This window comes from Crassostrea angulata, chromosome 10 (genome assembly GCF_025612915.1).
Source record: "Crassostrea angulata isolate pt1a10 chromosome 10, ASM2561291v2, whole genome shotgun sequence".
Classification (NCBI taxonomy): domain Eukaryota; kingdom Metazoa; phylum Mollusca; class Bivalvia; order Ostreida; family Ostreidae; genus Magallana; species Magallana angulata.
The window spans coordinates 41097168-41124964 of NC_069120.1; the positions used below are offsets into that span (position 1 = coordinate 41097168).

The 27797-nt window shown below is 34.3% G+C and overlaps 3 protein-coding genes across 5 annotated transcripts in view; 2 read left to right on the forward strand and 1 right to left on the reverse strand.

The window, feature by feature from the left end:
- LOC128168330 (E3 ubiquitin-protein ligase SMURF2-like) overlaps window positions 1–2574 on the forward strand; it is a 16645-nt gene extending 14071 nt beyond the window's left edge. The window contains exon 18 of the mRNA XM_052834561.1: window positions 38–2574. Within this exon, the coding sequence (XP_052690521.1) occupies window positions 38–137 (100 nt within the window). The 3' untranslated portion in view covers window positions 138–2574. The remainder of the gene's footprint in view (window positions 1–37) is intronic.
- Window positions 2140–19829, reverse strand: LOC128168328 (uncharacterized). Its single transcript, XM_052834559.1, has 24 exons — window positions 19646–19829; window positions 19350–19484; window positions 18061–18228; window positions 15433–16804; window positions 13225–13406; window positions 12071–12244; window positions 11513–11659; window positions 11061–11188; window positions 10711–10851; window positions 10169–10315; window positions 9574–9711; window positions 9389–9491; window positions 9061–9281; window positions 8648–8857; window positions 8106–8556; window positions 7716–7891; window positions 7324–7557; window positions 6726–6896; window positions 6393–6553; window positions 5368–6025; window positions 4932–5058; window positions 4374–4624; window positions 4101–4275; window positions 2140–3981 (listed from the first exon to the last, which is right to left on the reverse strand). Exons 3-24 carry the CDS (start codon window positions 18167–18169, stop codon window positions 2633–2635), a joined length of 6825 nt encoding a protein of 2274 aa, XP_052690519.1. The 5' UTR covers window positions 18170–18228; window positions 19350–19484; window positions 19646–19829; the 3' UTR covers window positions 2140–2632.
- On the forward strand, window positions 16690–27776 carry LOC128168332 (IQ domain-containing protein K-like). Of its 3 annotated transcripts, none has more exons than XM_052834564.1 (8): window positions 16690–16813; window positions 23160–23250; window positions 23404–23658; window positions 24163–24260; window positions 24407–24459; window positions 24586–24663; window positions 25011–25095; window positions 27498–27776. In XM_052834564.1, exons 2-8 carry the CDS (start codon window positions 23196–23198, stop codon window positions 27699–27701), a joined length of 828 nt encoding a protein of 275 aa, XP_052690524.1. In that variant the 5' UTR covers window positions 16690–16813; window positions 23160–23195; the 3' UTR covers window positions 27702–27776. The 3 variants fall into 3 exon arrangements, with proteins under 3 accessions (XP_052690524.1, XP_052690522.1, XP_052690523.1); XM_052834562.1 differs by lacking the exon at window positions 16690–16813 and adding an exon at window positions 22971–23010; XM_052834563.1 differs by lacking the exon at window positions 16690–16813 and adding an exon at window positions 23014–23068.
- The last annotated feature ends 21 nt before the right edge of the window (window positions 27777–27797 follow it).

Here is a 27797-nt window from a genome sequence, read left to right on the forward strand (position 1 = left end):
CGTTTTATTCACTGGCTAAATTTTCATTTGTTTTCAGCTTCAATAGGATCGACATACCACCGTATGAAAATTATGAGAAACTGTATTCCAAGTTAACTTGTGCAGTAGAGGAGACTTGCGGGTTCGCTGTAGAGTGATCAGGAGTGTGACCTTGAAAGTGACCTCCATTTGACCTTGAGTGTGACCTTCAGTTTGACCTTGAGTTGGATCAGTATCTGGTGCTGTATAACGCGTTGTGATGGATCAGACTGACTCTGACAAGTTCATAGTTTTACTAGTTCCGTTTTATGCCTCTATGTTAATGTAGTCTATGTAATCTTCAATGTTTAATCGAGTGGATGTCACTTTTATTACAAAAAAAAAATTAGTTTTTGTAAGTGTGAAAATGAATGTGAACTTCAGTAGTCCTGGTTATTGATATAAAAGTTATTCAACAGTATTTTTTTCTTCCCAGTATAAGCTTTTTTGGGGATATTGAATTGAATGTGTATATGGAAGTACTTGGGGGCCATTTCAAGAGTATTTTTCTTTGTTGATACAAGATACTTCACAATTGCTGTCATACTGATTGCCCAGAATACAAATTCATTCTTTGATTACATGCTAGTCAGACCGTATTCTTTCCAGTGTAAATTTACCAAATGTCCCAATGAACATATTTGTGAATTATTTTGTAAACCCCAAAATGTTGATAATTTAATTTGCCTGTGTAAATATATTACCCCTTCAACTGTACAGTGTTCTTGTATGCACATCTATCTATATCCACTGTGTTGAGATCATGCATGTACATGGAATATTTGATTTTTATTTCAAGATTCTACTGTCAGTATGGAGAAAGTGAATTTCAAGAAAAATGGTGGTTTTTACTCAAACATGTATGAATGTTGTATATTTTACTTGAAATGTATGTAATGTTTCATGTCATTTTTTTTCTTCAATGGATAGAAATGACTTCTATCTGATTACTGTGATTTTTAGCGAATACATGACATATGTTTGTACAAACTTTCTTAGACTTTGTGAGTCAGAAGGCATTGAGTATTGTTATAGCAGATGGTTGTGAATGCAATGCATTAAGTGTTTCAAATTGGATGAAAATGGGCAAATGTTTTCCCCTTTTTCCTGTATTTTAAAATGATTATAATATTACTGCAGTGGAGCTGGCTTTCATGTCTGAAATTTCTAAATTTAGAACAAGTTCTTGAGCATTAATATTTCTTTGGAGAACTGGTTGTGATTTTATTAGACAATTGTATCAACACAAAATTATTTATAAAATCAGATGATTTTTACTTAAAACAACTGTAATATGATTTTCAGTGTACAGTTAAAATTGCAATGGGCATTGTTCTCACCAGCACTTCTTAGAAACTCTCCTTTGCATTGAAAATTTCTTTGTAAAATTATTCAAAAAACCGTCCAGCATTGGATCCTTAACCTTTTTCTTTGCAAAAAAAAGTCTCCACATAGTTTTGTACAGAACTGTGATATAGATTTCGTCTTTGTAACTGCCATTGGCATATTTTCAGAATTGTCAGATAATTTCCTTATTCAATGTCAGGGATTATATGCAGGGAGAGAGCACTTTTGATTCACACAAATAAAGTTTGTTTATCTTACATTTTTCATATCTGATTAAATGTTTACATTAGAAAAAAAAACCAAAAAGAGAGATAATTTTTCTATCCAGTTTCCAGTGTATTTTTAACAGTGATATGTGTATTTCCTACTAAGACTTGTAAATGTATATTTGGATGTATTTTTTTGTAATATGTATAATTTTAAAATAATTTAACAAATAACACTAGAATTTGTATTTTCCATGGGGAAAACTAGTATGGGCTAAACATACAGTGCTTTAGGTTATGATTATTTACAAATTAAAAAAGAAAGCATTGAATAAGACTAACATATAATTTAGACCATATAGCTTACTCCATTAGAGAGGTGGTTTTTGAGACATGGTTGTGATGATTGAGGACATTTGAAAGTTTTTAATCCTTTTCCTTCCTGTTTTTTTTTTTCAAGTAACATTTTCCATGCATAAGATATTTATTCTTATGGCATAATTTTCAAAGTTACAATGGTGAATATACATTTTTTCCTGGTGAAAAAATCAAAGATATTTTAGCTAAATCATAGCAGTTATGATGTATTTATTAATATTCAAATTACAATTGTTGTACATACATGTTGATCAATGCACTTTCCCCATAAACTGTACTTTCGACTATTTTATAGATAACTAGCATTATATATTTACATTTCTACCATAAACACAAATCATCTTTTATCTCTCACTAAACTGCATGTGTTTTTATCCCTTCAGTTGAATGGTCACAATCCTCTTCTCCCTATTTGCTGTAAGTCTTTAAAAAGATTTTTACGTAATTGTGTTGACTGTACACGTGCCTTCATCAATCAAATTTACAAGTGTGTTGAATGTGGTTATGTCTGAGTAAAGTTGGCAGCACAACGTGATTCTTTTTCTGTTATTAACAGACCAAACATGTACTATAACAGTAGTATCCTCATCAGTTGTATAAAAATAAAAACTTTTCAACAAGCAAAGATATTGTGTTTGAATTTGTTTTTAACAAGAGTCCACTTGCAGTGAAGATCTCATTCTTCAGCAATTGCTTATTGTGTTTGGTTCCTGTTCATCCTCGCTGCAGGAATCTTCCTCAAACTCCTGTAGGATCAGACTGACGTCTCCTGACGTCACTGAGGTTATGGTGCGACGTAATTCATGCGTTGCCTTGGAGACTGACGGGAGTTTGAAATGAATTTTGTGCCAGAAATCCTTCAGAAGATCATGCAGAAGGTCGTCTATTTCGTACATCCGTTCGTGACTTTCGATTTTGTTTCGAATTTCTCGAATGCTTCTGTTCAGAGTAGCGCACATCATTGTCATCACAATCCAAATGACAAACGTCACAAATGTAAAGTAGTAGAATTCAGCTATCACAGGGCGCGCCATTATCAACCCATGGAGGCTGTTTCGGCCAACCAGTGAATTGACTATAGTTGTGATTGAAACAAACATGTTTTTGTAGGTTTCAAGATCTGAGCCAAACAGGAGGTAGCCGAAACCTGCGTATGCTACGAATATCAAAGCAAACATAAAGAAGCAACCCAAGAGGTTTTGTCTGGCATTAGACAGTACTCCAGCTAAATGAGTAATGCTTCGACTGTAGTTCAAAACTCGAAGAATTCTGATAGTCGATAAAAAGACAAGAAAGGACAGGAAAGCATTGAGAACTTCATCCCAAAGAGCAATATGTCCAAAGTTGACGAACTTCAGTTTCTGATCCGTAAATTTTGTGATCGTCCACGACGTGAAAAGCATTCTTGTAAGATACATTGCAACACCAACTACAGTCAACACGACAATGACGAGATCAAAAAGGCGCCATGTATCTCTGAAAAACGCTTTCTTGTGTTTCACGATTTGCACGACGAAATAGACGAAGAAAGCCAAAGCGCAGATCATGAGGACTATTTCGCACAGAAAGATGAATACCCCAAAGTTTCCAACATGCTGATAAACTCTCAAAGGATACACATGGGCAGTTGTCAACACGCCGCCAGTCTGTGGAAACTCGGTCATAAGGGATACAAACGTGAACAGGTTGGCATTGCTGTTATATTGGGTGAACTCCACAAATACAGCTCTAGTTTGTCTATCTATCCATAGGTTATTGTAAAGTTCATCCAACATGACATTGGCGTACGTTCGGTGGATCCCTAGATCCGCCACGTAGCCCCCTCCGCCGTAAGTCCCCTGGAGTCCTATGGTTGGAACACCCCATATGTCAGTGGCACTGGTAAACTGCCAAGCTTTAGAAGACCAACGTGTTTTAGTGACGTCACAAAAAGGTAATCCCCAGCTCTGACAATTGCTGCGCTCATCTTCCGTAGGGATTCCGTAATCTGCGTAGCAGGTGGCATCCAGAATCAGAGGAATAGAACATTTAGCTGAAATAAAGAATTCATTGGAACATACTCTTGGTTCACATAGAAATTTCCAAATATAGAACAACAAAAAAAACCAAAAGGCTTACGGAATTTAGTAATGAACAAATTAACAATCTTACTCTCTTTGACTCGAAGTTGCCGTAGCCTTACAGGTCCTAGCCTGTAATTTGCCTGATCTTTAGTGTTCTGCCGTTCAAAAGAATTCAGTGCTTGTCCGTTGTACCATGTTAATGGAAAAACGAATGGAATCAAGGTGTTCCTCAACCAGTCGTAGAAATACTCTGTACTCCGCACCTAACAGACAACGGAACAACGACAATGTATCAATTACATTAATTGAAAAACGGAACAAATCTGAAAATACGATAACTTTTAGATGGATTTGTTCTTACATTTAAATATCGAAGTGTGTGGAAACTGCTGTTTTTGGTCGGGCTCTGCAGAAGTTGATTGTTCAAATGTCGTGTTATGTGATATGAGTTGAAATCTCTGTTGTTGTAGCTGATGAAGTACAAGATGGTCAGGAAGCAGACGTAGAGCAGGAGCTCCACAAGGATGCTCTTGACTCTCAGTTCCTGTAACCGTTTTCGTTTCATGTTCTCCAGCGTTTGCTCGTCGTAAGGTTTTCCGTAACAGGCTATGTCTGCCAATTGAAAAAAAATCTTAATTAAAATTCCATTGTAGACTTTTTATACGTATCTTTTGAATAGTGAATATGTTTTTTAGTATAATTTTCACTAAATTACATCAAATCAAATCTCAGTTATAATTAAAATCGTACACATTTTTAGCACACATGTACTTTGCGGAACAAAATTACGTTTAACTTTACGAATATACTTATGCATTGCGCCGTAAAAAAAAGAAATATTAAAAGATAATATACTATCATTCACGCATGACTATTGACACTATTGTAGGTAAGTAATTCTTTAAATACGCAAACAAACTTTTAGTGTCTCGAGCAAATGCCAGTGCCCTGGTCTGGGATTGTTCCAGTAGCTTCGTTGTCTCGTATTTACTGTCATCAAGAGATTTTTTGGTAATGATGGACAAGAACACAGCAACTGCTATAACCTACAACAAAATTTGCATGTGGTTTCCGAGCTTTCGGTTAATTTGAGGAGTATTATACATGTATTCAAGACTTAATTGAAGGAGGCTGCACAGTCAAACAAATAAATCAATTATCAAATAAACTTGGAAACTATTTTAATGTATTCACAATTTACTCTTTTATTATGTAGTGTTATTTGAAAATTTGTTAGTATTTTTACCAAGAGCTCTTCTTTTCCAGATCGTTTTTAAATTATAAAAATTGGGCATGACCTCACAACCCTTTTAACGTTAATATGGAAAGAAAACGAAAGGATCATCAAAACGAACCTTAATGGGATCAACAATAAACAACGATTCCAGAAAAGACATGAAAAAAGTTTTCAGCCATTCCTCGGATTTAGCTTTTCCCCACTCCATACTGTACAGAACCACGAAAAACCCAGACAGCAGAATGGACAGAACAACAAGGACGTATGCGACGTATAAGCATTTGGGTGGCATTCGAAACTTCATTTCTTTCTTCTGTGTCAAAAAGGATTCGACGTTTTCTCTGTCTTTGTCTCTGTCTTCAGCTTCCTTTTGCCATTTTGACTTTTTGAATATCATTGATATTGTTAGAACAATAGGGAATGTCATGATAATTCCAACAAATGATATGTAAATAGAGGATAGAGCAAATTTGATAGGACCGACGCGAATTTGCTCTACCGCTTCGTCTTTTCCGTAGAACATGGCATTAGAAATCATTGTTAAGAAAAGTAGAGTCACGCAGCATGAAAGACGTTCACAGCGTGTGAAGGTGCTTTTTTCAGGTCTTATGAACATGGATAACCATAAATGGCTGTCGGTGACGTTTTCTCGAGTGTTTTCATTAAAGTTGAAATTAAAAGTCTGGAGAGATTCGGAGGTTGCCACGGGAACTGTGCACTGTATGGAGCTTTCGTGTGAATCCAGACTCAACCACTGGTTACAGAAAAATACAAATCTGCACAAAAGAGAAACTTATTTGTTATTCACACTCCATTAATAAATTCTGATTTATAGTACAATACATGAGTTTACCGATGATGAAGTTTAGAGATGTCTGATACTGTAATTGCAAAGCGACTATTTGACTTCTTATCACTTATGCATGTACAACCATATCAAATTTTTACCCGAAGTATGCATCGTCAAAGACTCGTTCTATCAGATTAAATGATGCGTTTTATATCTGTATTTGCTACATGTAATGGCAATGGTTTTGTAAATTGCAGAATTTATAAACAATTGACGTCAACGCTATCTGATTATTTTAAACGCGTCAATCTACTCTACATATATTTCTCAACAGGAAGTTCCTTGTAACACACCTTTTCCCCGTGTGTGCGTCTTCTACGACAACTTTAATTAGATTCCACGAGGCGTCCCCTCCCTTCCCGCTGTTGTCGTGCCAGATGTTCAGAAAAGTCAGGTCACCAAGGGAATCCTGAACGGTCATGACGTAAGTGAAGACACTTCCTGTCTCGAAACCCTGCGCAATGTAAAAAAAAATATACATGTGTATTGCAAATAAAATCCTGCTAAGAAATATACGTGTAACCTTGCGCAGAAATTGAAACCCTGCTCAATTTTAGTAAAATATATTTTTAATGCGCTTATTGTAAAGATTTAATTGGTTGTAGAGATGGCGTAAGAGGTGGTGCCTTTTTGACTCCGTCAGTGAGATGACGGACTCCCGTGTCTTTGAGGAGACTGGCGATGACGAAGCTGACGTTACTCGTGGTGCCGGAGTTCCTGGACAGACCGGTGAAGACAGAGACCAGGTACACGTGCTTGTCCGTCTTTAAGTTGTCACTCATGTAAAACAGCTTCCACTAGAGTAAACACAGTCAGAAATGTTTTACATCTCACCATTGGTGATAAATGATATATGATACTATAATTTAAATTAAAACTAAAATAATATTAATTAAAAACATAAAAAAAAATGATTTATCATGCAGAGAGTGGCCGATTTCAGTAGAAGAAACTATAATTCACTTTGAAATTACTCACAGATCATAAGGGGATATGTTCAAAATTTACTTGTAAAGACCATTTAGCCAAGTTCCAGACCTAACCGTCATGGTACTTTTAATTAATGACCTTGAACTTTTGGAGAAAAAAACCTCCTTCTTCAGTTTAGATGGAACCGGAGAGACAGGCCAAATCATTATATGTGAAACACTCGAAAACCGTGGTATGACAACAATACACCAATGCATCCATCGTAAACCTCATAGTAGAAACAAAATTTGATACCTTTTCTCGATCCTTCTTGTCGTAACGTCGACCCACCAACAGACCAATGACGTACAACACTATAATGGCCGTCACTGTGCCGAACACCGCTCCGTTCCCAATGATGTCGAATTTCTCGAAAACCGTCGAAAAATCGATCGAGTTCGGTGGAACGAAGAACGACGTTGCGAAGTTATCCCCTGGGGGATTTTGACAATCACAAACAGTTTCTCTGTTATTTGTCTCCGGGGATACCTGTATAAAGAAAAGATCTAGATTATCTCGTCTTGTTTGATTCCACTGTGGAAAACTTTTTATTTACAAATTCTGGTATAACTACGGAACACATTGATTATGGTTTCATTGGAACGCTGTATGGAATAAAACGATATATCAATAGTAAAGAGTAGAACCTGGCAAGAAGTTTTGTCCCATTGTTGCCCATCCCATACTCGACAACCTGTCGTCCATCCGCTGACGTCATAACTTACAGATGACGTGCTGTTAGTGACGGTAATATTCGACGTGCTGTAAGTGACGGTACTATTCGAAACGGAACGACGTTTTCTACTATGTCCTGATTTTGGAACTGAAGAAGGTTAAATAAAAAAAAATGTTTTTAAATAAAAACGTGATGAACTTTTAAACAACACTTTCATTAAAGAGTATTTATAGATAAGTTTCAATTTATTTACATTATACAAAATATTGAAATATTAACTTTGTTGATTTTTCAAAAATAAATATTAAAATTTTTCAAAAACTTATTTTATGAATTTACAATACTAGTAGATAGTTCTTACTAAATGTAACATGAACAGCAAAAAACATCAGACATGGCTTCGAACAAAAGTTTTTCGGAAGAAGACAAGAAGCGCCCCCATCAATCCAGTCGCTCTGTGTGATGATTTTTGTCCACTCGTGATCCAAACTAGTCGGAGTGCTATCCTTTTTTGCGTAAACGACGTGCGAAAATGAATCGAGAGTACTGTTGTCACGTTCAAAACTGAAGACCAAATTATCGGCCGGATTCTTCCACCAAATCTTGTAGGCGAATGACCGGGAAACATACTCGTCTGTATCGTCTGGAAAATCTAACACAATTTGTCGTTTGGTCACCGAAGAGGACACACTGAATTTTGTTTTTACAGACGGAAGTGACGTTCTATTTCCCAGTGCAATGTGGACCGTTGGTGACTCTATATATTTAGCTTCCGGATCCCAAATAAACGGAGTTTTGGAATATTGAGTAACCTTAAACAAACATTATTTACTTGAGTGAGTACTGTTTTTGCAAATTATGATCTACATAGTAAATAGTTTAAAGACAAAAATCTGTGTTTACCTGTAAATCTTCTTCCAGATCGGTGTTCAGATCAAACTTAATTTTCAGATTTTTCCTATCGATTTCTTGGTCCACCTGCACTTTCTCCATGCTTGTCTTTAATCCCGGTCTTGTCACCTCAACTTCAAATTGTTTCCTATGTGTGATCTCTTTTAATACCGTTCCAAGTTCCAGAATAGACTTCTGAACATTCGGCACCGTTTGGTTTGCCTACATTTAAATGATAATGCCAAAAGCCAGCATATAATTTACATTGATTTTACTGCTATAATTAAATAAATACCGAAAAGTATAAAACTTTTTGATCTATAATCGGCTTAATTATTTTTTCTAGACCCCTATATACAAATTGGTTCATATTTTATTAGAATCTGTTCAACCGTTTGTCATTCCATCCCGTAACTTTACATTACCATTTCAAGGGAAGAGTTAACACTTTCTTGGTACGCATCAATAGACATTGACACAAATAGTGCCCTCTCCTGTGGCGAAAATCCCAATCCATCATAAGCATTAATTGTGTCTTCAGAGCTATACTGGTCCGCTATTTTGTAGATGTCGTTTGTTTCCGGAATATCAGGACTTAACTTTGGTATCAAAATGTTGAGCATATTGTCCACCGAACGCAAGATGGCTACAACAGATATCCATTTAATGTTAGGTATTTTAATTTTCGATGATAATTTCATAATTTTGTTTCTGAAAACAGATTTTTAAACGAAACGTCAAATTGCCGCCCACCTTCTGAAGTTGACAGATAGTCCTCGTAGACAGGGAAGTTAGCTTTAATTGACGTGTTGATGAAGTTCTCGATGACGTCATTGGTGGAACTCAGAGCCGAAACCTTGAGCCAGAAATCAACAAATTTTATTTCTGTGATACACACTTCTTTGATATCGTGGTTAGAATAAGGACTAGTATATTACCATAGCCTCCTGTGTGACTAGTTGTTTGATTTCCATGGAAGACCCCGAACAAAACGCCATCTGTCGTTGTAAGACCGTGTTGTCAATTTTCAGAGAAGTTGTCGACGTTTTCAGATAGGCAGTCATATTCTGCATTCCCTGTTAATTAAACGGGCCGTCGCCATTATCATACTTCACCCATTTTATCTTTTGACGAACGAGTAGATATATAAATGTCAAAAGTTTATGAACTATATTCATGGACTAAGAATGAACCGTTTTGGAAGCGTAGTTGCATTTGTGATTTTCCAATGATGACTGCACGTCAAAGCATCGAGACGATATTGCAGAAACAATTTCTTCCCTGAGTAGCTAAGATTCGCTTCTTGCTTTTATTTTTAATTGCCAAAGGAACTCGTTACATTCAAAATTTAAAATGTATAGTATACATACATAAGCAGTTTCTACAGCTTTCTTTTAATGAAAAGAGTATATTTTAAATCCACTGTTTTATTTGGTTCAGGCTTACTACTTATTTTTTTTGTAATTGAAGAGCTATACATTTATAATTACGTGTACTTCTATTCATGTATTGATGATTTCCGGTTGTAAATACCTCTTTTAGAATCTCTTGATTTGTGTAATTTTGATCTGTAACCATCAAGTTTTGGAAGAGGTTTTCAAACGTGGTTGCCTCCCCAATACTGCTCCAGGTTTCCGGGTTTTCAATCAACTCATCAATGAAACTAGTCTCGGGAAGTTCCTGAAAAAAGGGGGTTGCGTTCCGTAAAGTTTTATTTGAGGAAATAGTATAAAAAATTAAAAATAAACTTTTTTTGTCTACACAATGTTTGAAACCTTTCTTATTCATTCCACTCAGGATGAGCATTTTTGTGTGTCCTTTACTAAACTTTTTTTTAATCAAATCAAATTAAACACACGGCTTAAATTAATACTGTACACAGGGTAATTTTCGCCATTCTGAACTTTGAAACAGTTAGCCCAGTCCTTAATTCGCCCAGACACAGTTTTGTTTTAGAAAAATAGTTTGAGACATTGATATTCGCCCAGTTTTAAATTCGCGGGCTCACAACCAGGGCGAAAAGTACGAATATTTCCCTGTATACAGTAACTAGATTCATCAAACGACGTGTATACCTCCCTGTTTGAGGTACTAATGGTTGTTTCTAGTGTCATGGATACGAGGCCGGTGTTGGACTGTTCGATCGCAGTTTCTATCATCTCCTGGGAATTCACCAGAAAGTCGTCTACCGAGGTGTCCTTCATCGGCGAAAATATCTGAAGAGTATACAGACATTGGTACTGAGAGAAAGAGAGAGAGAGAGAGAGAGAGAGAGAGAGAGAGAGAGAGAGAGAACAAGTATAATTTTTTTTCATTGGAGGAGGCTGATAAGGATAAAATCAAATAATAAAACGAACAGATCCACATAACATTCAGTAATTAAAAAAAAAGACAACATGGTAGAACATGTATATTAAAACTTCACCTGAAATGGTGCAATGTTACAGGTGGTAAAATCGCCAAAGACATCGAGGACTTCAGCGTAAATAGTTATAAACGACTTGTCTTCTTTATATCCGTAATTAAAGTACAATCCACTTATAATTCGTTCATCTGTTTTGAAAAAAAAAATGTTAAGATATTAACAATATTTTTTTGGTTTTGCAATGCACATTAACAGTAATCAAGGACCCTTCTTAGTTTAACAATATGGAAAAGATATGTTTATTCTTGAGCAAATAATAAGCTTTTTGAGCTGTAATATTTTATGTCTTGATATAAGGGGGATACTTAGTATTCTTGTGAGAAAGTTACGTAATACAAGTTGTGGAAGGTTCTCCTTATATAAGTAAAAATTTTGTGCAACACCGATTTCTCTTTATATGCTTCTAAAATGTCTGAAACACTGAATTACTCCACTTTACTATGATAACTTACAGCCTTCGTACACGAGTGATTTCTCTTTAGTTTGCGAGTCCTCTTGAAATATACGATAACTTATCTGTTCCTTCCAATCTAACTCCACATTCTGCTGTCTTCTAAATCCCTCGTCTTTCCACCCCCTCAGTTCTAAATCAACCTGACCTGAAGCAAAACGAAGTTCTACACCAGTTTCAACAAAGCTTCCATATATATATATATATATATATATATATATATATATATATATATATATATATATATATATATATATATATATATATATATTTTAATACCAAGGTGTTAAAGTCTCTGATTCATGTAAATATAGCAATAAATGCAATGTTGAAAAACAAGTTCTTTTACGCCGTTTATCTCAATTGATGTTTTTTCCTGTTTTGTTTTTTTAATGGAAAAAAAATAATGGCTTTATAAAAAATTGTTTTTTTTTTTCATTTAATCGTCTAATGATATTTTCGGATATTGTAGAGTAATACTTCAAGGGGATATTGACCAGAGTCCCATGACAATGGTGTTTATTCCAGTTAACTTACTCCACGAGATCACAAAACTTACCTGATTTTGTTACTTCCGTAACTCCGCATATCCCTCCATAAGGGGGATTCGTTGTCTCCAAGATCATTTGCATTTCTGACCAACTGTTCGAGACATTCATCTTAACCGTAAGAAGGTAATACGACAGCCCGCGAAAGGAATTGGCCTTCACGACAAATTTGGGTTCAGAGGGATCTGCAGTGAAGGAAAGAGAGAATTTTGTGCTTAGGGTCAATGAATAGAACCAATTTATCACGAGCTTGGGCTTTGGGTAGTTGTGTCAAACGGCAATGTGACGCAGGACTGTATTTTTCATTCCTGGCCACTCAGCCATGGCTCCTTGAAATCAACAATATTTATCAGGCTTTAGAGATAAAACAACGCAATCTATGTATTTTTTTCACTTGAAATCAGCATCATTCTAACTTATTTTGACGAAAGAAATAAATAGTTAAGTCCTAATTAATGAAAGTTCTAGGTCTTGTTAAAATGGTTCTAAGAAAGTTCTCCTTTGCACGAGAATAATGTAGTATTCTTGGCCATGACCATCCAATGCTCTTATAGTACTCGCATCTTTATTTGGTATTCTTTGTTTAAAAAGCAATCGCACATATCTTGCGAACGTCTTATTTTCGAGAAATAAGACAACGCCGGTAAAACGTGACACCGTATTTCTTATGTCATTACCAATTGGCAAATACCATCAAAATGTTATCTTTAAATGCTAGTAAAACATATAAGCTTAATTGAATCATGATGACTTTGAAGTTTGATCGTCAGAAACCCACGTACGGTTAATTACGCGGTGTTCGCTCTCCTTCACCCGGTGATGGAGAAAGGAACGACGCGTTATCAACTGTGGGTTTCCGACAATGGATGACTTTATACGACAAACCCTTCCTCACACCAAAATAAGCCGCGTTGCACACGGAACAACAATATCCAGCTTTGGTCTCAGTAGATAATTATATAACATTAACATGTCTAAATTAACATAAATTCATACAATTGTGTAGATACGTAAATACACAATATAAGATAAATACACAAAACCAAAAAACTGAAGTATACCCTCGTATTGAATTCCTTAACCGAGAAAAAAACCCAACAACAATTGTTTACATCAAGAGCCAAACAAGCAACATTTTTGTGAAAAATCAAGAGGAATAGCTGACCTGTTTCTAACCAATTCTCCCATTCGTTGATGGCTCTGGTGGCTTTTGTTGCTGGGTCATACTCCACCAGATTCCATTTGTAGACGGCTCTTTTCTCGTCGTCTCTTGAGCAAGTCGTACATTTCACTCGGATTGACATCATCAAGGAGGTTGCGACTCTCGGCTTGCAATTCAAATAGCACCTGAAGAGAGAGAGAAAAATTAGCTGACATGTTCGTTGACAAGATTTGTTCACACCGATGCTTCTCTGTCCGACAGCTTGGTCTATCTTTGGTATTACAATAATGCAGAAGTTAACTGTATTCGAAGGAGGGGGGGGGGGGGGCGGGTATGCAATACCGGTACTTTGTTTACGATAACAATTACTGCAACTATAATATTTGGACGTAATGACTATTCAATGGGGATTAAAATTGCTCATATTCCTCAGGGAATCACAGACATTTCTAAATGCAAATATTAAGTATGGAGCTTCAAATTAGTGAGTACATGTATGTCTGCATTCAGTGTATGTTTCCCTTCTTGTTTGCATTGGAAATCTGCCAATTTCAAAACCCTGTAAACACACTTAGCCTTGTCACGGTGCATGGTCACAGATGTAAAAGTAATTGCGTTTTTTTAATATATTTTTGTCAGATTAAATGAAACGTTAAAACTTGATATTTACTAACGAAAAATAATCGTTAAATTATCTTTATTCATTGATAACAAAAAAAATTTCTCGATAAAATTTCTGGCACTTAATTTGAAGTCGCGTAAGCGAACTACCAAATGTGTATTATTATACCTTAATATGATTATTCTACATAACCCGACATCTGATTGGTTCTAGACAATCACGGGCCAGGGCAATAAAACTTCATATTTCGCTGTTATCGTCATATTTTTCAGCATATTTCACCCCTTCGAGTTTTCATTCCATGCTTATAGAAAATCCCTAGGATGAGCATTCGATGCAATTAAATCATTAATTCTATTTAGTTTTAAATCCTTATTATTTCAGAAACTGTTAGAGAAAGAAAACGGTAAACATTTACCACGTTATTGCTTTACTAGAATTGAAAAACGATAGGAAACTGATGTATTCTAAATTATCATCTGTCGTTCGGTATAATAAACAATTTATTTCATGAACGTTCGGGAAATATGAAGATTTATCCCCCCCCCCGAAAAATCATATTTCCCTCGGGCGTTGCCCTCGGGAAATATGATTTTTTCATCGGGGAATAAATCTTCATATTTCCCTCACAATCATGCAAAAAATGTGAAATATTGCTATTCACAAATACTTAAATTAGATAAACGTCAATTTGAATATAAATGCAAGCTTTAAATGCTTATTTTTGGATGTCTTCGGTCTTTTAAAACACGAAGGATGTGCAGACAAATTGAAAACCGCGCTAAAATGAGCGTTTAATGCTTAAATTATGAAAAAAGAAACAGTGCATATATAGATTCGAACAAACAAGAAATAATCACGGTCGAAACGAACCGAATTATTAAGATTTGAAGGGGTCATAAACGAGAAACGACGTGTTCTTCTCCCCGTCACGTGACATCTGAACCAATCCGACAACTCAGTTACTGTATAGAATTTAATAAGAATCATTTTAACAAGACCCTGGACTTTCGGTAGGATGTAACTATTTTTTCTTGCGTCAAAACAAGTTTAAAATGACGCTGGTATCAAGTGAAATATACCCAGTTGTGTAGTTTTAGCTCAAAAGCCAGACAAATTGTGTCGATTTCAAAGAGCCATGGCTGCGTAGCCAGCAATGAAATAGACAGGCCTACGACATATCATTGCAGTTTAAAACAACCACCCAAAGTCCAGGCTCTTGTTAAAATGGTTCTAAATATTAGATACAACATGTAGCTGTTTGCAACGACTAGGTGTCTGAAGAAATCTTGATGTGAAAGACAGAATTCCGATTTACTAGTTTGAATCTACCGGTATATACGTCTGTGTATCATTGTACTCGCTTCTTTCAATTTTTAAAATTGATTTTGAAATGCATTTTTTAGCCCATAAAGGGAGTAGTTTGACAACATCGTTATATGCCTTTTAATGGGCCTACAGGTTCATTCAATAGAGCGGTATAAGAATTTATGTTCAAACTCGAGGAGATATGATTAGTTTGTTTAAAAATCTAAAAGCTTAAATAGCTGAAATATCTACCCAAGTACTAATAGCTTTAAAAAAATTACTCTAAGTTTATCTCAGGTATAGTGTCATTGTCCGATTTGGGGAACACTACTTGTATACTCTGTTGGTAAGTGTTCTCAGCTCCTTTAATGGATATTTTGACTGTCACGACGTATCCCAGGGCTTTCTTAGGATGGTCGGGATCGGCATACAACTGGGCGTATCCCGGGCTTGTTGTGGAGAAGGATTCACAATTATTGTTTTCGAACATTTTGAAAATCAGTGCATATATTTGCATCTCCTGTAAAATCAAGTCTGGGAAGCTCGTGTTTGCCAGGTTGCTTGCCTGTTTTGCTATTTTTGCGAGTTGCTCGTCGAGGATCTGAAGAGTTGAAATGGTGTAATTCTCTTTTGGTGTTTCGGCCTGTAATGTGTTGAAGTTAAGCAATAGTTCTGACAAAATTCGTGAGTATCTTATCATATCATCCATTGCTGGCAAGAAATCGTTCTCTATTGTTCCGATATCCGAGCTCGTTGTATTTTCGTCCAATTTCAACATCGGCAATACATTCTCGACATCTGTTGTAACTGATTTTGCGTTTAACCGTTGAGTTTTGATTTCCTCAATGAAACTAGGATTTAGAAACTCTTGCAATGATGCATATGATTCTGCATTTATTACATTGTCAAGGTAGCAAGGATTCCCACTTGTTTCATTGTAGGACAAGCAGGTATCTGGGCTAGAGATGTTTTCTAAGTTAACGTGCTGATAAACGAACGTCTCGTTGAAGAAAACTTGATTCACTAAGAGAAACGTGTCCAAGAACTTATTTGACAAATCAACCAAACTATTCATAAAATCCCAAGAAATTCGAGATGTCGTTACATTGGACTTGAACGCAAAGTAATCCGGGACAATAAAGGACATCAGCATGTCCAGGGAATTAGTCGGAAACTCAAAACAGCTCCACGAGTAATCCATGCCGTCTCTATACCCGGGCCCTTTAGTTAGATCGTACGACCCGGTCCAGGCATCGACCGTAATGGTCCCAGGATTGCTCATTCTTCCCGACCCACCCTGGATGAAAACATTGGGAGGCGGCAACTGTAACCGGAAGTACATATAACCCTCCACAAATCCGTACTCAAAGTGTTTTGTGTAGGACATATAGACAAAGAGACGATACAGGCCTTGCGGGAACTCCCCTCGAGGGATGTACAGCGCCGATTGAGTTGTGTTCAAGATGTGAGTTTCGTTTTTTGTTTTATCATCAACTGAGTATAAAGTCCAATTACTAATGACGTGTAGATGAGAACATGTGATTTGGGTTCTTGGATAAACTTCAATGTTGGCTGAGGTGTAGAGAACCAGTGGGTCGTCTTTTGTCATGTAATTGCCCCCGAACACTGATCCTTGCAGACATGGTGGAAATTCTGAAAAAGGTATTTGACATTAAAACATATAAATATTTTTTTTAATAAACTTAGATCAAAAATACTGTTTCGTCAACAAAAAAAGTTGAAAGAAGCAAAAAAATAAAATACAAAAATATGCGATATGCAAAAAATAACGAGTATTAACAAAACTGGAAAAAAATCCGCAAAAATAAAATTTCGCGAGATGTTATTTCAAAATTTATAACATATTTATTTTCACACGTGCATGTATAACAATAATAATAATAATAATAACTAGAGCAAAGCTCGTTGCAAAGCAACGAGTGGATCTTCCGTTAATGTCGAGAGAAAAGCTAGATGTTCCTGTAAGAAGCAGAGTTCTTAAACCAATAACAAAGGTAACTAAAACAATTTTTTTTTAAAATCGAATAATTCTAGGTACGTCTTAACAAAATCCGAACGATTCTGAGTACGAATTCACAAAAAATCCGAACGTGTCAAAGTAAGACTTAACAAAAATCGAATTATATTTAATTGGTACGAGTTAATTTCACTTTGAAATTTACGCTATCTACCTAGAAGGCGGCATCAAAATTTGCGAAAAAATCGATTTTTGATCCCCAATATCTCTGCCATGCATCGTCCGTTTATAGAACAGATTTCAGATTTGAATTCACAATGGCAAATTCTATAGCACTGTAGTATTGTCTTATTTAGTTAAAAAAATGCAAAAATTTCCAAAAATTGGAATTACTTCCGGTTTTGAGCAAAATTAATGATTAAAATTTTAAATTCTCCAGTACACTATAGATTTGATGCATCTATCTTCATTAAAAATTTCAAAGCGATGTCTTTAAAGTTTTTGGAGATATCTTCCGGACAAAATCACTTTTTTTTAAAATTAAAAACGGCCGCCAAATTTAAATGGAATGACGTTTATGCTGAAACTTAAAATCGTTGAGGCACGGTAACTTTACAAAAGCTCTGAAAATTTCATCGAAATCGGATGAAAACTTTTTGAGATATAAAGCCGAGAAGGAGTCAGAAAAAAATAAACAAAATAATGATAAAAAGAAACCAAAGAAAAACAAGAGGGTCTTCCGTTGGAAACGGAGGACCCTAATAAAAATAATAATGATAATAGTTTGTTTCCAATTTTGGGCACAGAGGGCATACAATATTACAGTTATTAGAAAGAAATGACTTTGAATGAGCGAGACATACGTTTTAAAATAACCCTAGAATTTATCATTTATGATAATTAATAAATCGAACTAAAATTATGAAATAACCTTCACAATCTGCTCCAGAAGAATTAGCTCCCACGCAATGCTGCGCTAACACTCCGCAAGGTTCCGGATTGGTGCACTCTCTGGTTTGGTATTTAGTCCCATGACCCATTGGAACCGAGCATGCGCTGTAATTGGTCCATGACGTCCACCCGCCGTCAAGAAATAAAGCTACAAGACATGAAACATCCATCAGAATATTTGATTTTAATTTCTTCTCTCCGTTTCTTTTTACTTCATGCAAATTATTAACATATGTAAATATATTCTATATATTATATTTAATATTGCTTTAAAAAGTAATTTCAGCCATATAATTTGGAATTCTGTTAAACTTTAAAATGTGCTATTATGATAATTCCGAATTTTTATCATAAACAGTTCTGTGTTATTGGAATTTATAGAAAAAAATATGGCAATTATAATCCAAAAATACAGCAAAATGACTTTCATGTACATTGTATCATACATCGAAGACAATAATTTAATTTTTTTTTCAGGGCACAACTACAATATCATTCTATAAAGTTTTCCAAGACAAAAAAAATGCTTCTCTCAGACCAATAGACCTATAAATGCACATAATTTTGTGAAAAAAAAATCACAATATAATGTTTTCAAACTATGCATACAATGTATATTCTTGAACTATTGTGTTTTACATTGTATTATCATACCGGTACTTATACTATTAAATGAGAAAACTTGGTTATTAACGCCTTATTGGCCACTTTTGATAAGTCATATGTTGGTTTTTTTTATTACATGTAAAGGTATACCTATATTTGTGATATTCTGTAGTAAACTAGTTTAAGTATAAAACAATATTTCTTTCTAACTGTAAATGTTTCGGGATCACATGCAATCTTTATTTTCCTCTATGGCAAAGTGGATGAATTGAAATATAAAATATTTGAAACGATATTGATAAAATTCATCCGTTACCTCAAAAACAGGGTGTTCTTTTTTCTAGAGTTTCAAAGTATCCGCAACAATTTTGCTTTACCAAAAAAGTATGTACCTTTTTTGTGTTAAATTGTTCCGAAGCTTGTTACAATTATCAAACAAGATTCATTTATCAAAACATATCGCTCATAAATGGTTCATCACAAAAGAAGTTACATGCCACGATGCCCTTGCATATTTTACGGTTAGGCGAAAAATATGCAATTACAATAGGTCATCAGCTAGGGTTTAATGCCTTCATATCTGGTTTATGAGAGAGAGAGAGAGAGAGAGAGAGAGAGAGAGAGAGAGAGAGAGAGAGAGAGAGAGAGAGAGGGGTATTTTACTTGGATCTTCCTCCCGGGAGTCTCCCACACAGTCTTGGCCGCCATGTGCTGGTCGTGGGTCCGAACAGGATCTAAATCGTGTAAACGTGTTGCTAATACACTTCCAGTCTCCCCATTTCCCCCAGCTTCCATCAACTGTCGTTTAATTACCAATAACATTATAATATCATAATTTATTTTGTCAATTTTAACGCTTCAAGAGTATAAAATAAACCATTATATTTCCAATTTTGATTAGATAAATCTATTTTATGCGATAGTAAAAGAGAAAAAAAACAAAAAGAAGTTAAACTCACCCGGAAGATAGCAGCCGTTGGTTTCGTTATTCAAACACGTGCAGTTGCACTCACTCCATGCGACAGTGTCACCAAGGTCGTCCACGCACGTGCGGACCCTGGTCTTCTCTCCACGCTTACTGCTAGTTCCGGGTACATCAATGCATGCCGTCCACGGGGACCAGTCAGAAATGGTGTAGTTTGAAGTAGCTTAAAATATTATTATTATTATTATCATTATTATAATATAAACATCTCCAACTATTTTCAACGAATTTTGATTGAATAACAAAGTGATTAATGCCCCCCCCCCCATTATCTTTTTGAATATTGCACATCTCAGTGGTAAAAAAAAAATACTGTAAAGTATTACATTAGCTGTAAATTTTATTCAGTTCCGTTCAGTTAATTCGCTTAAACCAAATAATTTGGTACAAGAGGAACATATATATATATATAGAATACACAAAATTTAAAAAAATCGTCAGAATACATACATACATACAGGTACATTTTCATACAGCAAAAAGATGTGAATAAAAAAGACATATTACAGAATCACTACTTATGTAAGTCTAAGACTATGGTATAAAGTATCAAAATAGGAAAACAACTAAGCGTCATGTTTTTAGCTTCATGTTATACCTAGGTGTAATGTAAACTGGGCTTAATTAACCAAATTTATAGTATTACGCTAACTTGGTAAAAATTCATTTCCCACTGAAAAATAAAAAATGGTTATATATGTATATATACAGAATTACCTGCTGAGGTGCCAATGACTGATAGTATATAAATCAACCCGGTAACAATAAAAATACATTTCCAGATCATATTGAAACACTTTATTCGGACATTTCGAAAAGATACAGTGAACAAAACTGGAAATTTTGACCATAAGCAACTCTCTTATAAATCAAAGTGGAAAAAAATCAATGCAAGCCCATTTTAATTGAAATTCATGAAATACTCATAAACAAAGTCCGCGCCATCAAATTGTAGGCCCATAAAAATGCGGAATACTGAATAAGTCAATTATGAAAACTATGACCACTTAGTAGGAAAAACAAACCCCCGGTCACTTTGAAGATCAAGTCAATAGAATTGAACGAGGGCAGGATCATAACAACCCCTATATCTACGTACATGGCCATTAGATTGTGTGATTACAGGTAAAACAATTTGAAGAGTTTAGGACAAAAGCTTTGTAATGTCAATCCAATTAATCGAACTCTCTGTGGTTACACAATGGCGGTATGGATTTTGTATTATCAGTCATTGGTATAGTAATTATTTTTGTATAGGACCTGTGAAATTTTAAAACGATATTGATATGAACGCGGAATCGAAGCTTAAAAGAAAACAGCGTGAAATATTTGTCTGTTTTTCAAACATGTCGAAGCGCTGAAAGTATTTCCATGTATTTGACGTGGTTTAAATTGCAAACGAAATGTTTCAGAACTAATCTTGATTAAATTATTTTCATTTATTTTTATCGCCTTGTTGATTGGACACTGTAGTAAATGTGTTTTTAGGTGTGGAAGACACAAAACACTTTTTTTTTACCCTGTCCATTTCATGCTTCACTAAATCAGTCTCTTTTATGTGTATAAATATGAAAAACATACCAATCACAGTTAAGAATTCGCAATCCTAATATTATAAGATGACTTATAATTCTTTAATAAAATTCATTATTTATTTGGTACAATATATGTACGATCCTCTCCAATCGATGCAGACTGTGCCGTGGATTTGAACGATGCAGTTCAATTTTTCTATAAATAGTTTTTCAATTTGTGCGTGTGTTTTTCGAGTCGTTTTTTATTTGTGTGTGTGTTTTTTTTTTAAATTTTTCAATTACATTTTTTTATTGTAGTTTTTCTATCCTTAATGTAAAATGCCATTTTTTTATATTATTGATGCATGTACCTGTAACTTCTAAAACGATATATAGCAATGCATGTATCATGTTTAGTGAACTATGTTTAGTGTTGTACCTCGTAAATGAAGGCATGTTGCTTGTTCTATCCTTTTATATACTTGAAAAGTATTTTCATGTATTTCACCCGAGTACTCCAGCAACCGTGATCTCGTCTTTGTCGGTCAGTACTTTCAACATGGTGTTGTCATTGTTCTAATCAACATCATATATATACAATTGTGTGCCGATATTTCCTGAAAACAAAGTAGAAAGTAATACTTAATATTATAGTGATAATATGTTTGAACAAAAATTCTATAAAATGAAGCACATATTAATACATCTACAAATGTGAAGAATGGGAATTCTAAAACAAGTACATTCAGTTTTAAATTTCTGTTATAAAACGGCAAAATCCCCTGAAACCCCCTCAAAAAAAAAAAAAAAATAAATAAAAATAAAAAGAATAAAATATAGTAAATATTACAGAATTTAGTGCTGACATGAATTACGAAATAGATTATTCTGGACCTGAAAATAATTTCGACACTTATATATAATTATGAAGTTTAAACGTATATATATTTTTATAGAACCTGATTTGTGAATAATCCCACGATTTTACATTGCGAGCTTTCCTTTGAATAACAAATCTATGTCGATGTCTTTGGGACGAACGAATAAACAATTTTAAAAAAATGATTTAATGAATGACTATAAAATTGAATATGAAAATAATTATTTTCATTTAATCTTATCAAATATTCTAATTCTTAATATAATCGAATGATTATTTAGTTTAGATATCAAGAATGGAAAGAACGGAATATAAAAAAAAATAATTTAAAAAAAGAGAAGATAATATTAAATATTATATGCACACTCGCCTCACCCAAGGCAAGAAAAAAATATGTATACAAATTAGCTTTCTTCGACATTTATCTCACATATGCACCTATATTCTGACGATCTATAACTACGGGGACAGTGGTCATTGTTTGGGGGGGGGGGGGGGTGGGATGAAGTCAATTGTTTTTTCCCATTCATTTCTTAAAGCCCCTATCTGGAAGGGTTGATTTTAATCAGATCGTATTCAATATATTATTTATCAGTAACAACAATAAAGATACATTACTTAGTGAATTATTAGAAGCCTGCTTTGGCATGCGTTCTGAAGCCAGCGATTAAATCAATCACATCCCCAGTGTTTATTTTTGCTGCAGGGACATACATGTACAATAAATCAATATTAAATCAATATCAGTTTAAATTATAAAACAAATTCATTTTTTTAATTTATATATTCATAGATTTTCCTGTTAACTCAATCAACTTGAAAGTCGCGATTCTTTAAAAATTTGAACTTGATAGATGTATGCTTTAAGTTAACTCCGTCATTGCGGATTTTCACGGCTGTGGCAATAAAATCGGGATCGGAATGTGAAAATTCTAAATCCACTTGGTAACCATTATTTACGTTTTTGATTCTGAAGTTTTTCTCATTTTTAAATGGTTTAATGGTAAAAAAAAATTACCGAATAAGAGAATGAATTCTTACAAATATTCCAGTTTTTCATGTTAAATAGAGAAAATTGCATTTGTGTATTGTAGAAACTTACTAAGACTGTATCGCTTCCAATGTAAACAATGTCGGTCATAACACGAGTTCCGGAGAAAAACTTGTGGGAGGAGATATGTAAAGGTAACTTACAACTGAAAATACATGCTATGTTAGCCTAATATTCTACATACTGAAATATGTAAAGTGTTTATATCTATTGCACCAGTGCAATTCATTATATTGACAGGCAAAAGATTTTGATTGTATATAATGTATTCCTCCCATTGTCTTTAGAATTTGCATCAAGATCAGCTCCAGTAAGGTCTGATGATGAAATGTCAGTTAAGACAGAGTACCAGGATTTTGATCCTGCCAAACACAACCCTGTTTTCTATGGAAAGATGCATGAACGTGTTGAAGCTGATGAAGATGTCATGAAGGAATTGGATGCTGCTACCAGTCATCCATCCTGTGCAGGATACACATTCACAGATAAACCCCCAGAGACACCCCCCTCTCCTCCCCCGACACCTCCCCATAAAGATGTCTGTGAGTATAGGATTTCTTCAATCTGATGGAAAACAAGATTGTTTGCTCAGCTCAAATCATCCTCGCATCTTCAGTGGTCCGGAGTCCACTCATGGCCTTCCATAGACACCAGTGGACTCAGGACCCTTGATGGGCGGATGATGTGAGAATGTGCTAATGTAGATTACTGCACAAGGTTATGTGATTCTTGTGATGTACACAAGTTGATCAAATGATTCAATTTTCATAAGTCTGAGTATGTTGTCTTTATGATCATAGAAAAAGAATGCTTAGTAATTAGACAACTTCAGTTTGAATGTGACCCATGAAAAACTTTTGAACAACGTGTAGATCTTATGAATATTCAAGACATCCTTGCTGTATTGTAAAAATATTTACTTACTAGTATTTATATTCACTGTGTTTAAGCTTCCTTGCTTATCTCTTTCAGAGACAAATTATATATTATGAATACATCTACCAACATTTTAAATGACAGATCAACAATTTGAATTAAATTTTTAGGTACACCAAGAGAGTATTTAGAACATTATGTTTTCCCATGGTTGTTGCCAGCTTTAGAAGATATGCTAAGGCAAGCAAAGAAAGAAAAATGCTTAGAGGTAATAAAAAAAGATGTAATCCCATTCTTTATCATTTGTCAAAATGGAGCTGATGTCTTGTGTTTTAAGAAAATGGATAAAACTTACTGATTTTCAATTAACAATAATCTCCAGTTCTTTTTTTAACATCTTGTTTTTAATTTCAGAGAAAAAGAACAGCATTTAATGCTTTAGATTACATCACAGAGCATTTGTACAAGTAATTATGACTTCATTAAATATTCATTTCAAACAATTTCTTTTTACATTCATTTTGGAATGGACCATATATTGTTTGTGATACAAGTTTATGGTTGTTAACCTTGAATAATTTTTTATTTAAAAGAAATAATCCAAAGTTTGATGACAGAAAGGAAATCACATTTGAGAAGATTCCATTTGTAGCAAAACACTGGGAAACTCAGTAAGAAAATTTATTTTTCCATTTAAAATCTACGGTATATCAACCTATTTTTAAATTTTATGTTTAAAGTATATTCAAGTTATACAAAGTAATGAAGTTAAAATTTAAAAAATTATGAAAAAAATATGCTATGGATAAAAAATATTAATAGCACAAATATATTCCATATTTATTTTACTATCATCACTTAAAAGTTAAAACTGTCAATATTTATAGATACATTTTCTACATGCACTGACATTTGCTCAGTTCGTTCAAGGTTACCAGGAGCTATAATTGTCTAATGTTTGTCGAAACAAAAGTTATTTGATTAACGTGTTAGTTACACATATTTTTTTTAACTACAGTCCCCGCCCCCCACTACCCTTGTCTCTCATCTGGACGGAGGAGGAAGCGGCCCTTGTCATCCAATCACAGTGGAGGGGATATCTTGTTAGTATACCAATACTTGTCACTACCTGTAAAATCTTGAAAATTTGCTAGACTTACTTTTAATAAGAAGCTTGTTTGCAAAAAATGTCGTCCCATCTTGAATTTGGCCAAGTGTAATTGTGTTAAAAGAGATATTATTTGCAAGAATGGAATTCGCCCAGTGTTAAATTTGCCTGCTGACAACGAAGAAAATAAAACGGGTGTATTTTCCGTGCATACAGTAGGCCATACATGTTTATTCTACGGCTTTGCACAGAATTCTACCGCATTTTAACTCCGTCTCCAGCCTTCCACTTTTATTTGAAGGCCCAACTTTCTAATCAATGTTTAAAAATGAGCCGCAGCTTATTTTCAAGAATTTTGGATATCTAGTTAGTAAATGAATATCTAAGACATTCAGGAATTATCACACTCTGACAAGAAGTGCAATCTTCTGCTTCCAACTGATAAACATAATCATGTATAATGCATTAACTGCTTAGGTTCCATATGCTAATGTTTTAATCAAATAATTGAATGTGCATGTATTTGAAATTGGCTGCACAAATTTAGACATTTTAGCAGTGTCTTATTTTGATATAAATAATAGTTATTATGATAATGGAAATATGTCCCAAGAATTTCATAAACACTTTCATATTACTGTTTACATGTATCGGTATTCTGTTCCCATTTTCTCATGTAAAAATATTCCACCTTACAAACTAAGTTATGGGGTCTATATTTCATGTATTTAAGAATGTATTGATTATTGATACATGTAGAAATAAAGGACATACATGCTTTTACACCAATAAAACATCTATAAAGCTAAGCAAATGCATTTAATGGAGAATTGTTTTAATCTACATACTTGGCATATCATGGGCTATTGCTTTTAGCCTAATGTACCTATATGCTATGCATGTATACAATGAAGTTAAATGGAGCCCTCATCGCCTTTGATGCCGTCCATATTTATCAAATACGGTGATAATGAAAATATTGACATAGCTAATTGTCCTGTTTGATTAAGAACTGAAGAACACATTTAAACTGGACCTTGTTAAATTTAGATTGAACTGTATATTCACCTCTATCAAGGTATTCTGTATAAAAGAAGGGAAGTGCTTCCATTGTACTTTATAATGCACAAAACACGAAATTGGGGATAAATTTCATTATATTCTTAATTGTCCGTCATTACAACAAGAAAGAAATCAATACTTATCAGTAAGTTATACCAAAATAAAAAAAAATGCTATTAGTTTTAAACATACTAGTATAATGTCTAATATTGAACACTGTTTTTAAGAAAATTATGTTTATTTATTAGGAAAATAAATAAAATATGCTCCCCCGGTAGTTTCTGGATATCATTTATTCAAAACACAGGGTTACCTTTATTTATGCATGTATCTTCACGTACGCCGTTGTTATTTAATTAGAAACTCTTTTAAAATGTTTATGTATTTTATAGTCTCTTTAGACCATTGTAAAGTGGTTTTGAGATTGAAATAGTATCTAAAAGTACAACAGTTTTAAGGAAAAAATCATGCATAGATTTTAAGAACCCTAGTCTGTCTAAATCGTACTGTTTTATGTGTTGTCATCACATTAATTTTTTAAATGAATTATTAATGAATAGAAAACCATTATTAAAGCGATAACCAACAGTTTTCAATAAATATACATATGTAGCAATCATGGAAACCGGCAAAATGAATATGATATTGAAATTTATCAGGTAAAGGTAACTACGGAGTATTTTTGTAAGTTATTAGAAAAGGTTAGATTTGCCAATTTTTCGTCAGAATATCTATAATTGGATATTAATGATGTAGCGAAATAAATACCAATAACCTTTTAAACTCATGTATAAAATAAATGGCAAAACACGCGGTACAAGGGGGGGGGGGGGAAGAAAAAAATACAATTATTAAATATATGAGTAGAAACTTTTTCAAACGGTTTACAAAATGAAAACAAAAAAAATTGTCTCAACTTTTTTTAAATCTTAGATTATGAAACGGAGATAAAGATTAAGGACTTTACTATCAGCACTTACTTTTAAACATTGCAAAAAAATTACAACGTGGGACTTAAAGAAATTATGCACCATGATTTTTTTTTCATTGAAATGCATGTTATGTTATACAAACTGGTTCAATGGCATGCATGATTCTTGAGGGAACGGACCAGACTTGTTAATTGCTCTTATAGTATAGAAGTTGCCGAAATTAGGCCTTACAAAAACCCTTCTCTCCTTAGCAAAAAAAATATCCCTCGGAACATCCTGTCCTGAGGAATGTTTTTTTTTTTGTACTCGTCGTACGTGTATGATTAAAAAATCATTCTGCATCCGTGCATGGATGTATGGCTAAAATTTCGTTTTGTAAAAAGAATTCTTAATCTGTTGACAGGTCAGAAAAGATGGCGAGGTCCAGGAGCTCCGCCAATGGCAAAGGGAATGGCGCGAAGAGAACGGTAACATCAGCACCAAGGTCAGCGAGTTCTGGGACAAGAGGATGCCCGATTGGGACCGCCCCACCCCCAACGCCTCGGAGGACCAGCTCAAAGTGGACAACAAAGAAATCCGCGTGGAGTCGCCCACCAAACAGAGTTAAAGTGGAAATATCCACATTAGTAGCGGATGTTTGGTCAATTTCTTGTCTAATTCACTAGGGGAAAAGTATTGTCAATTCATAAGAAAAAAAAAAACA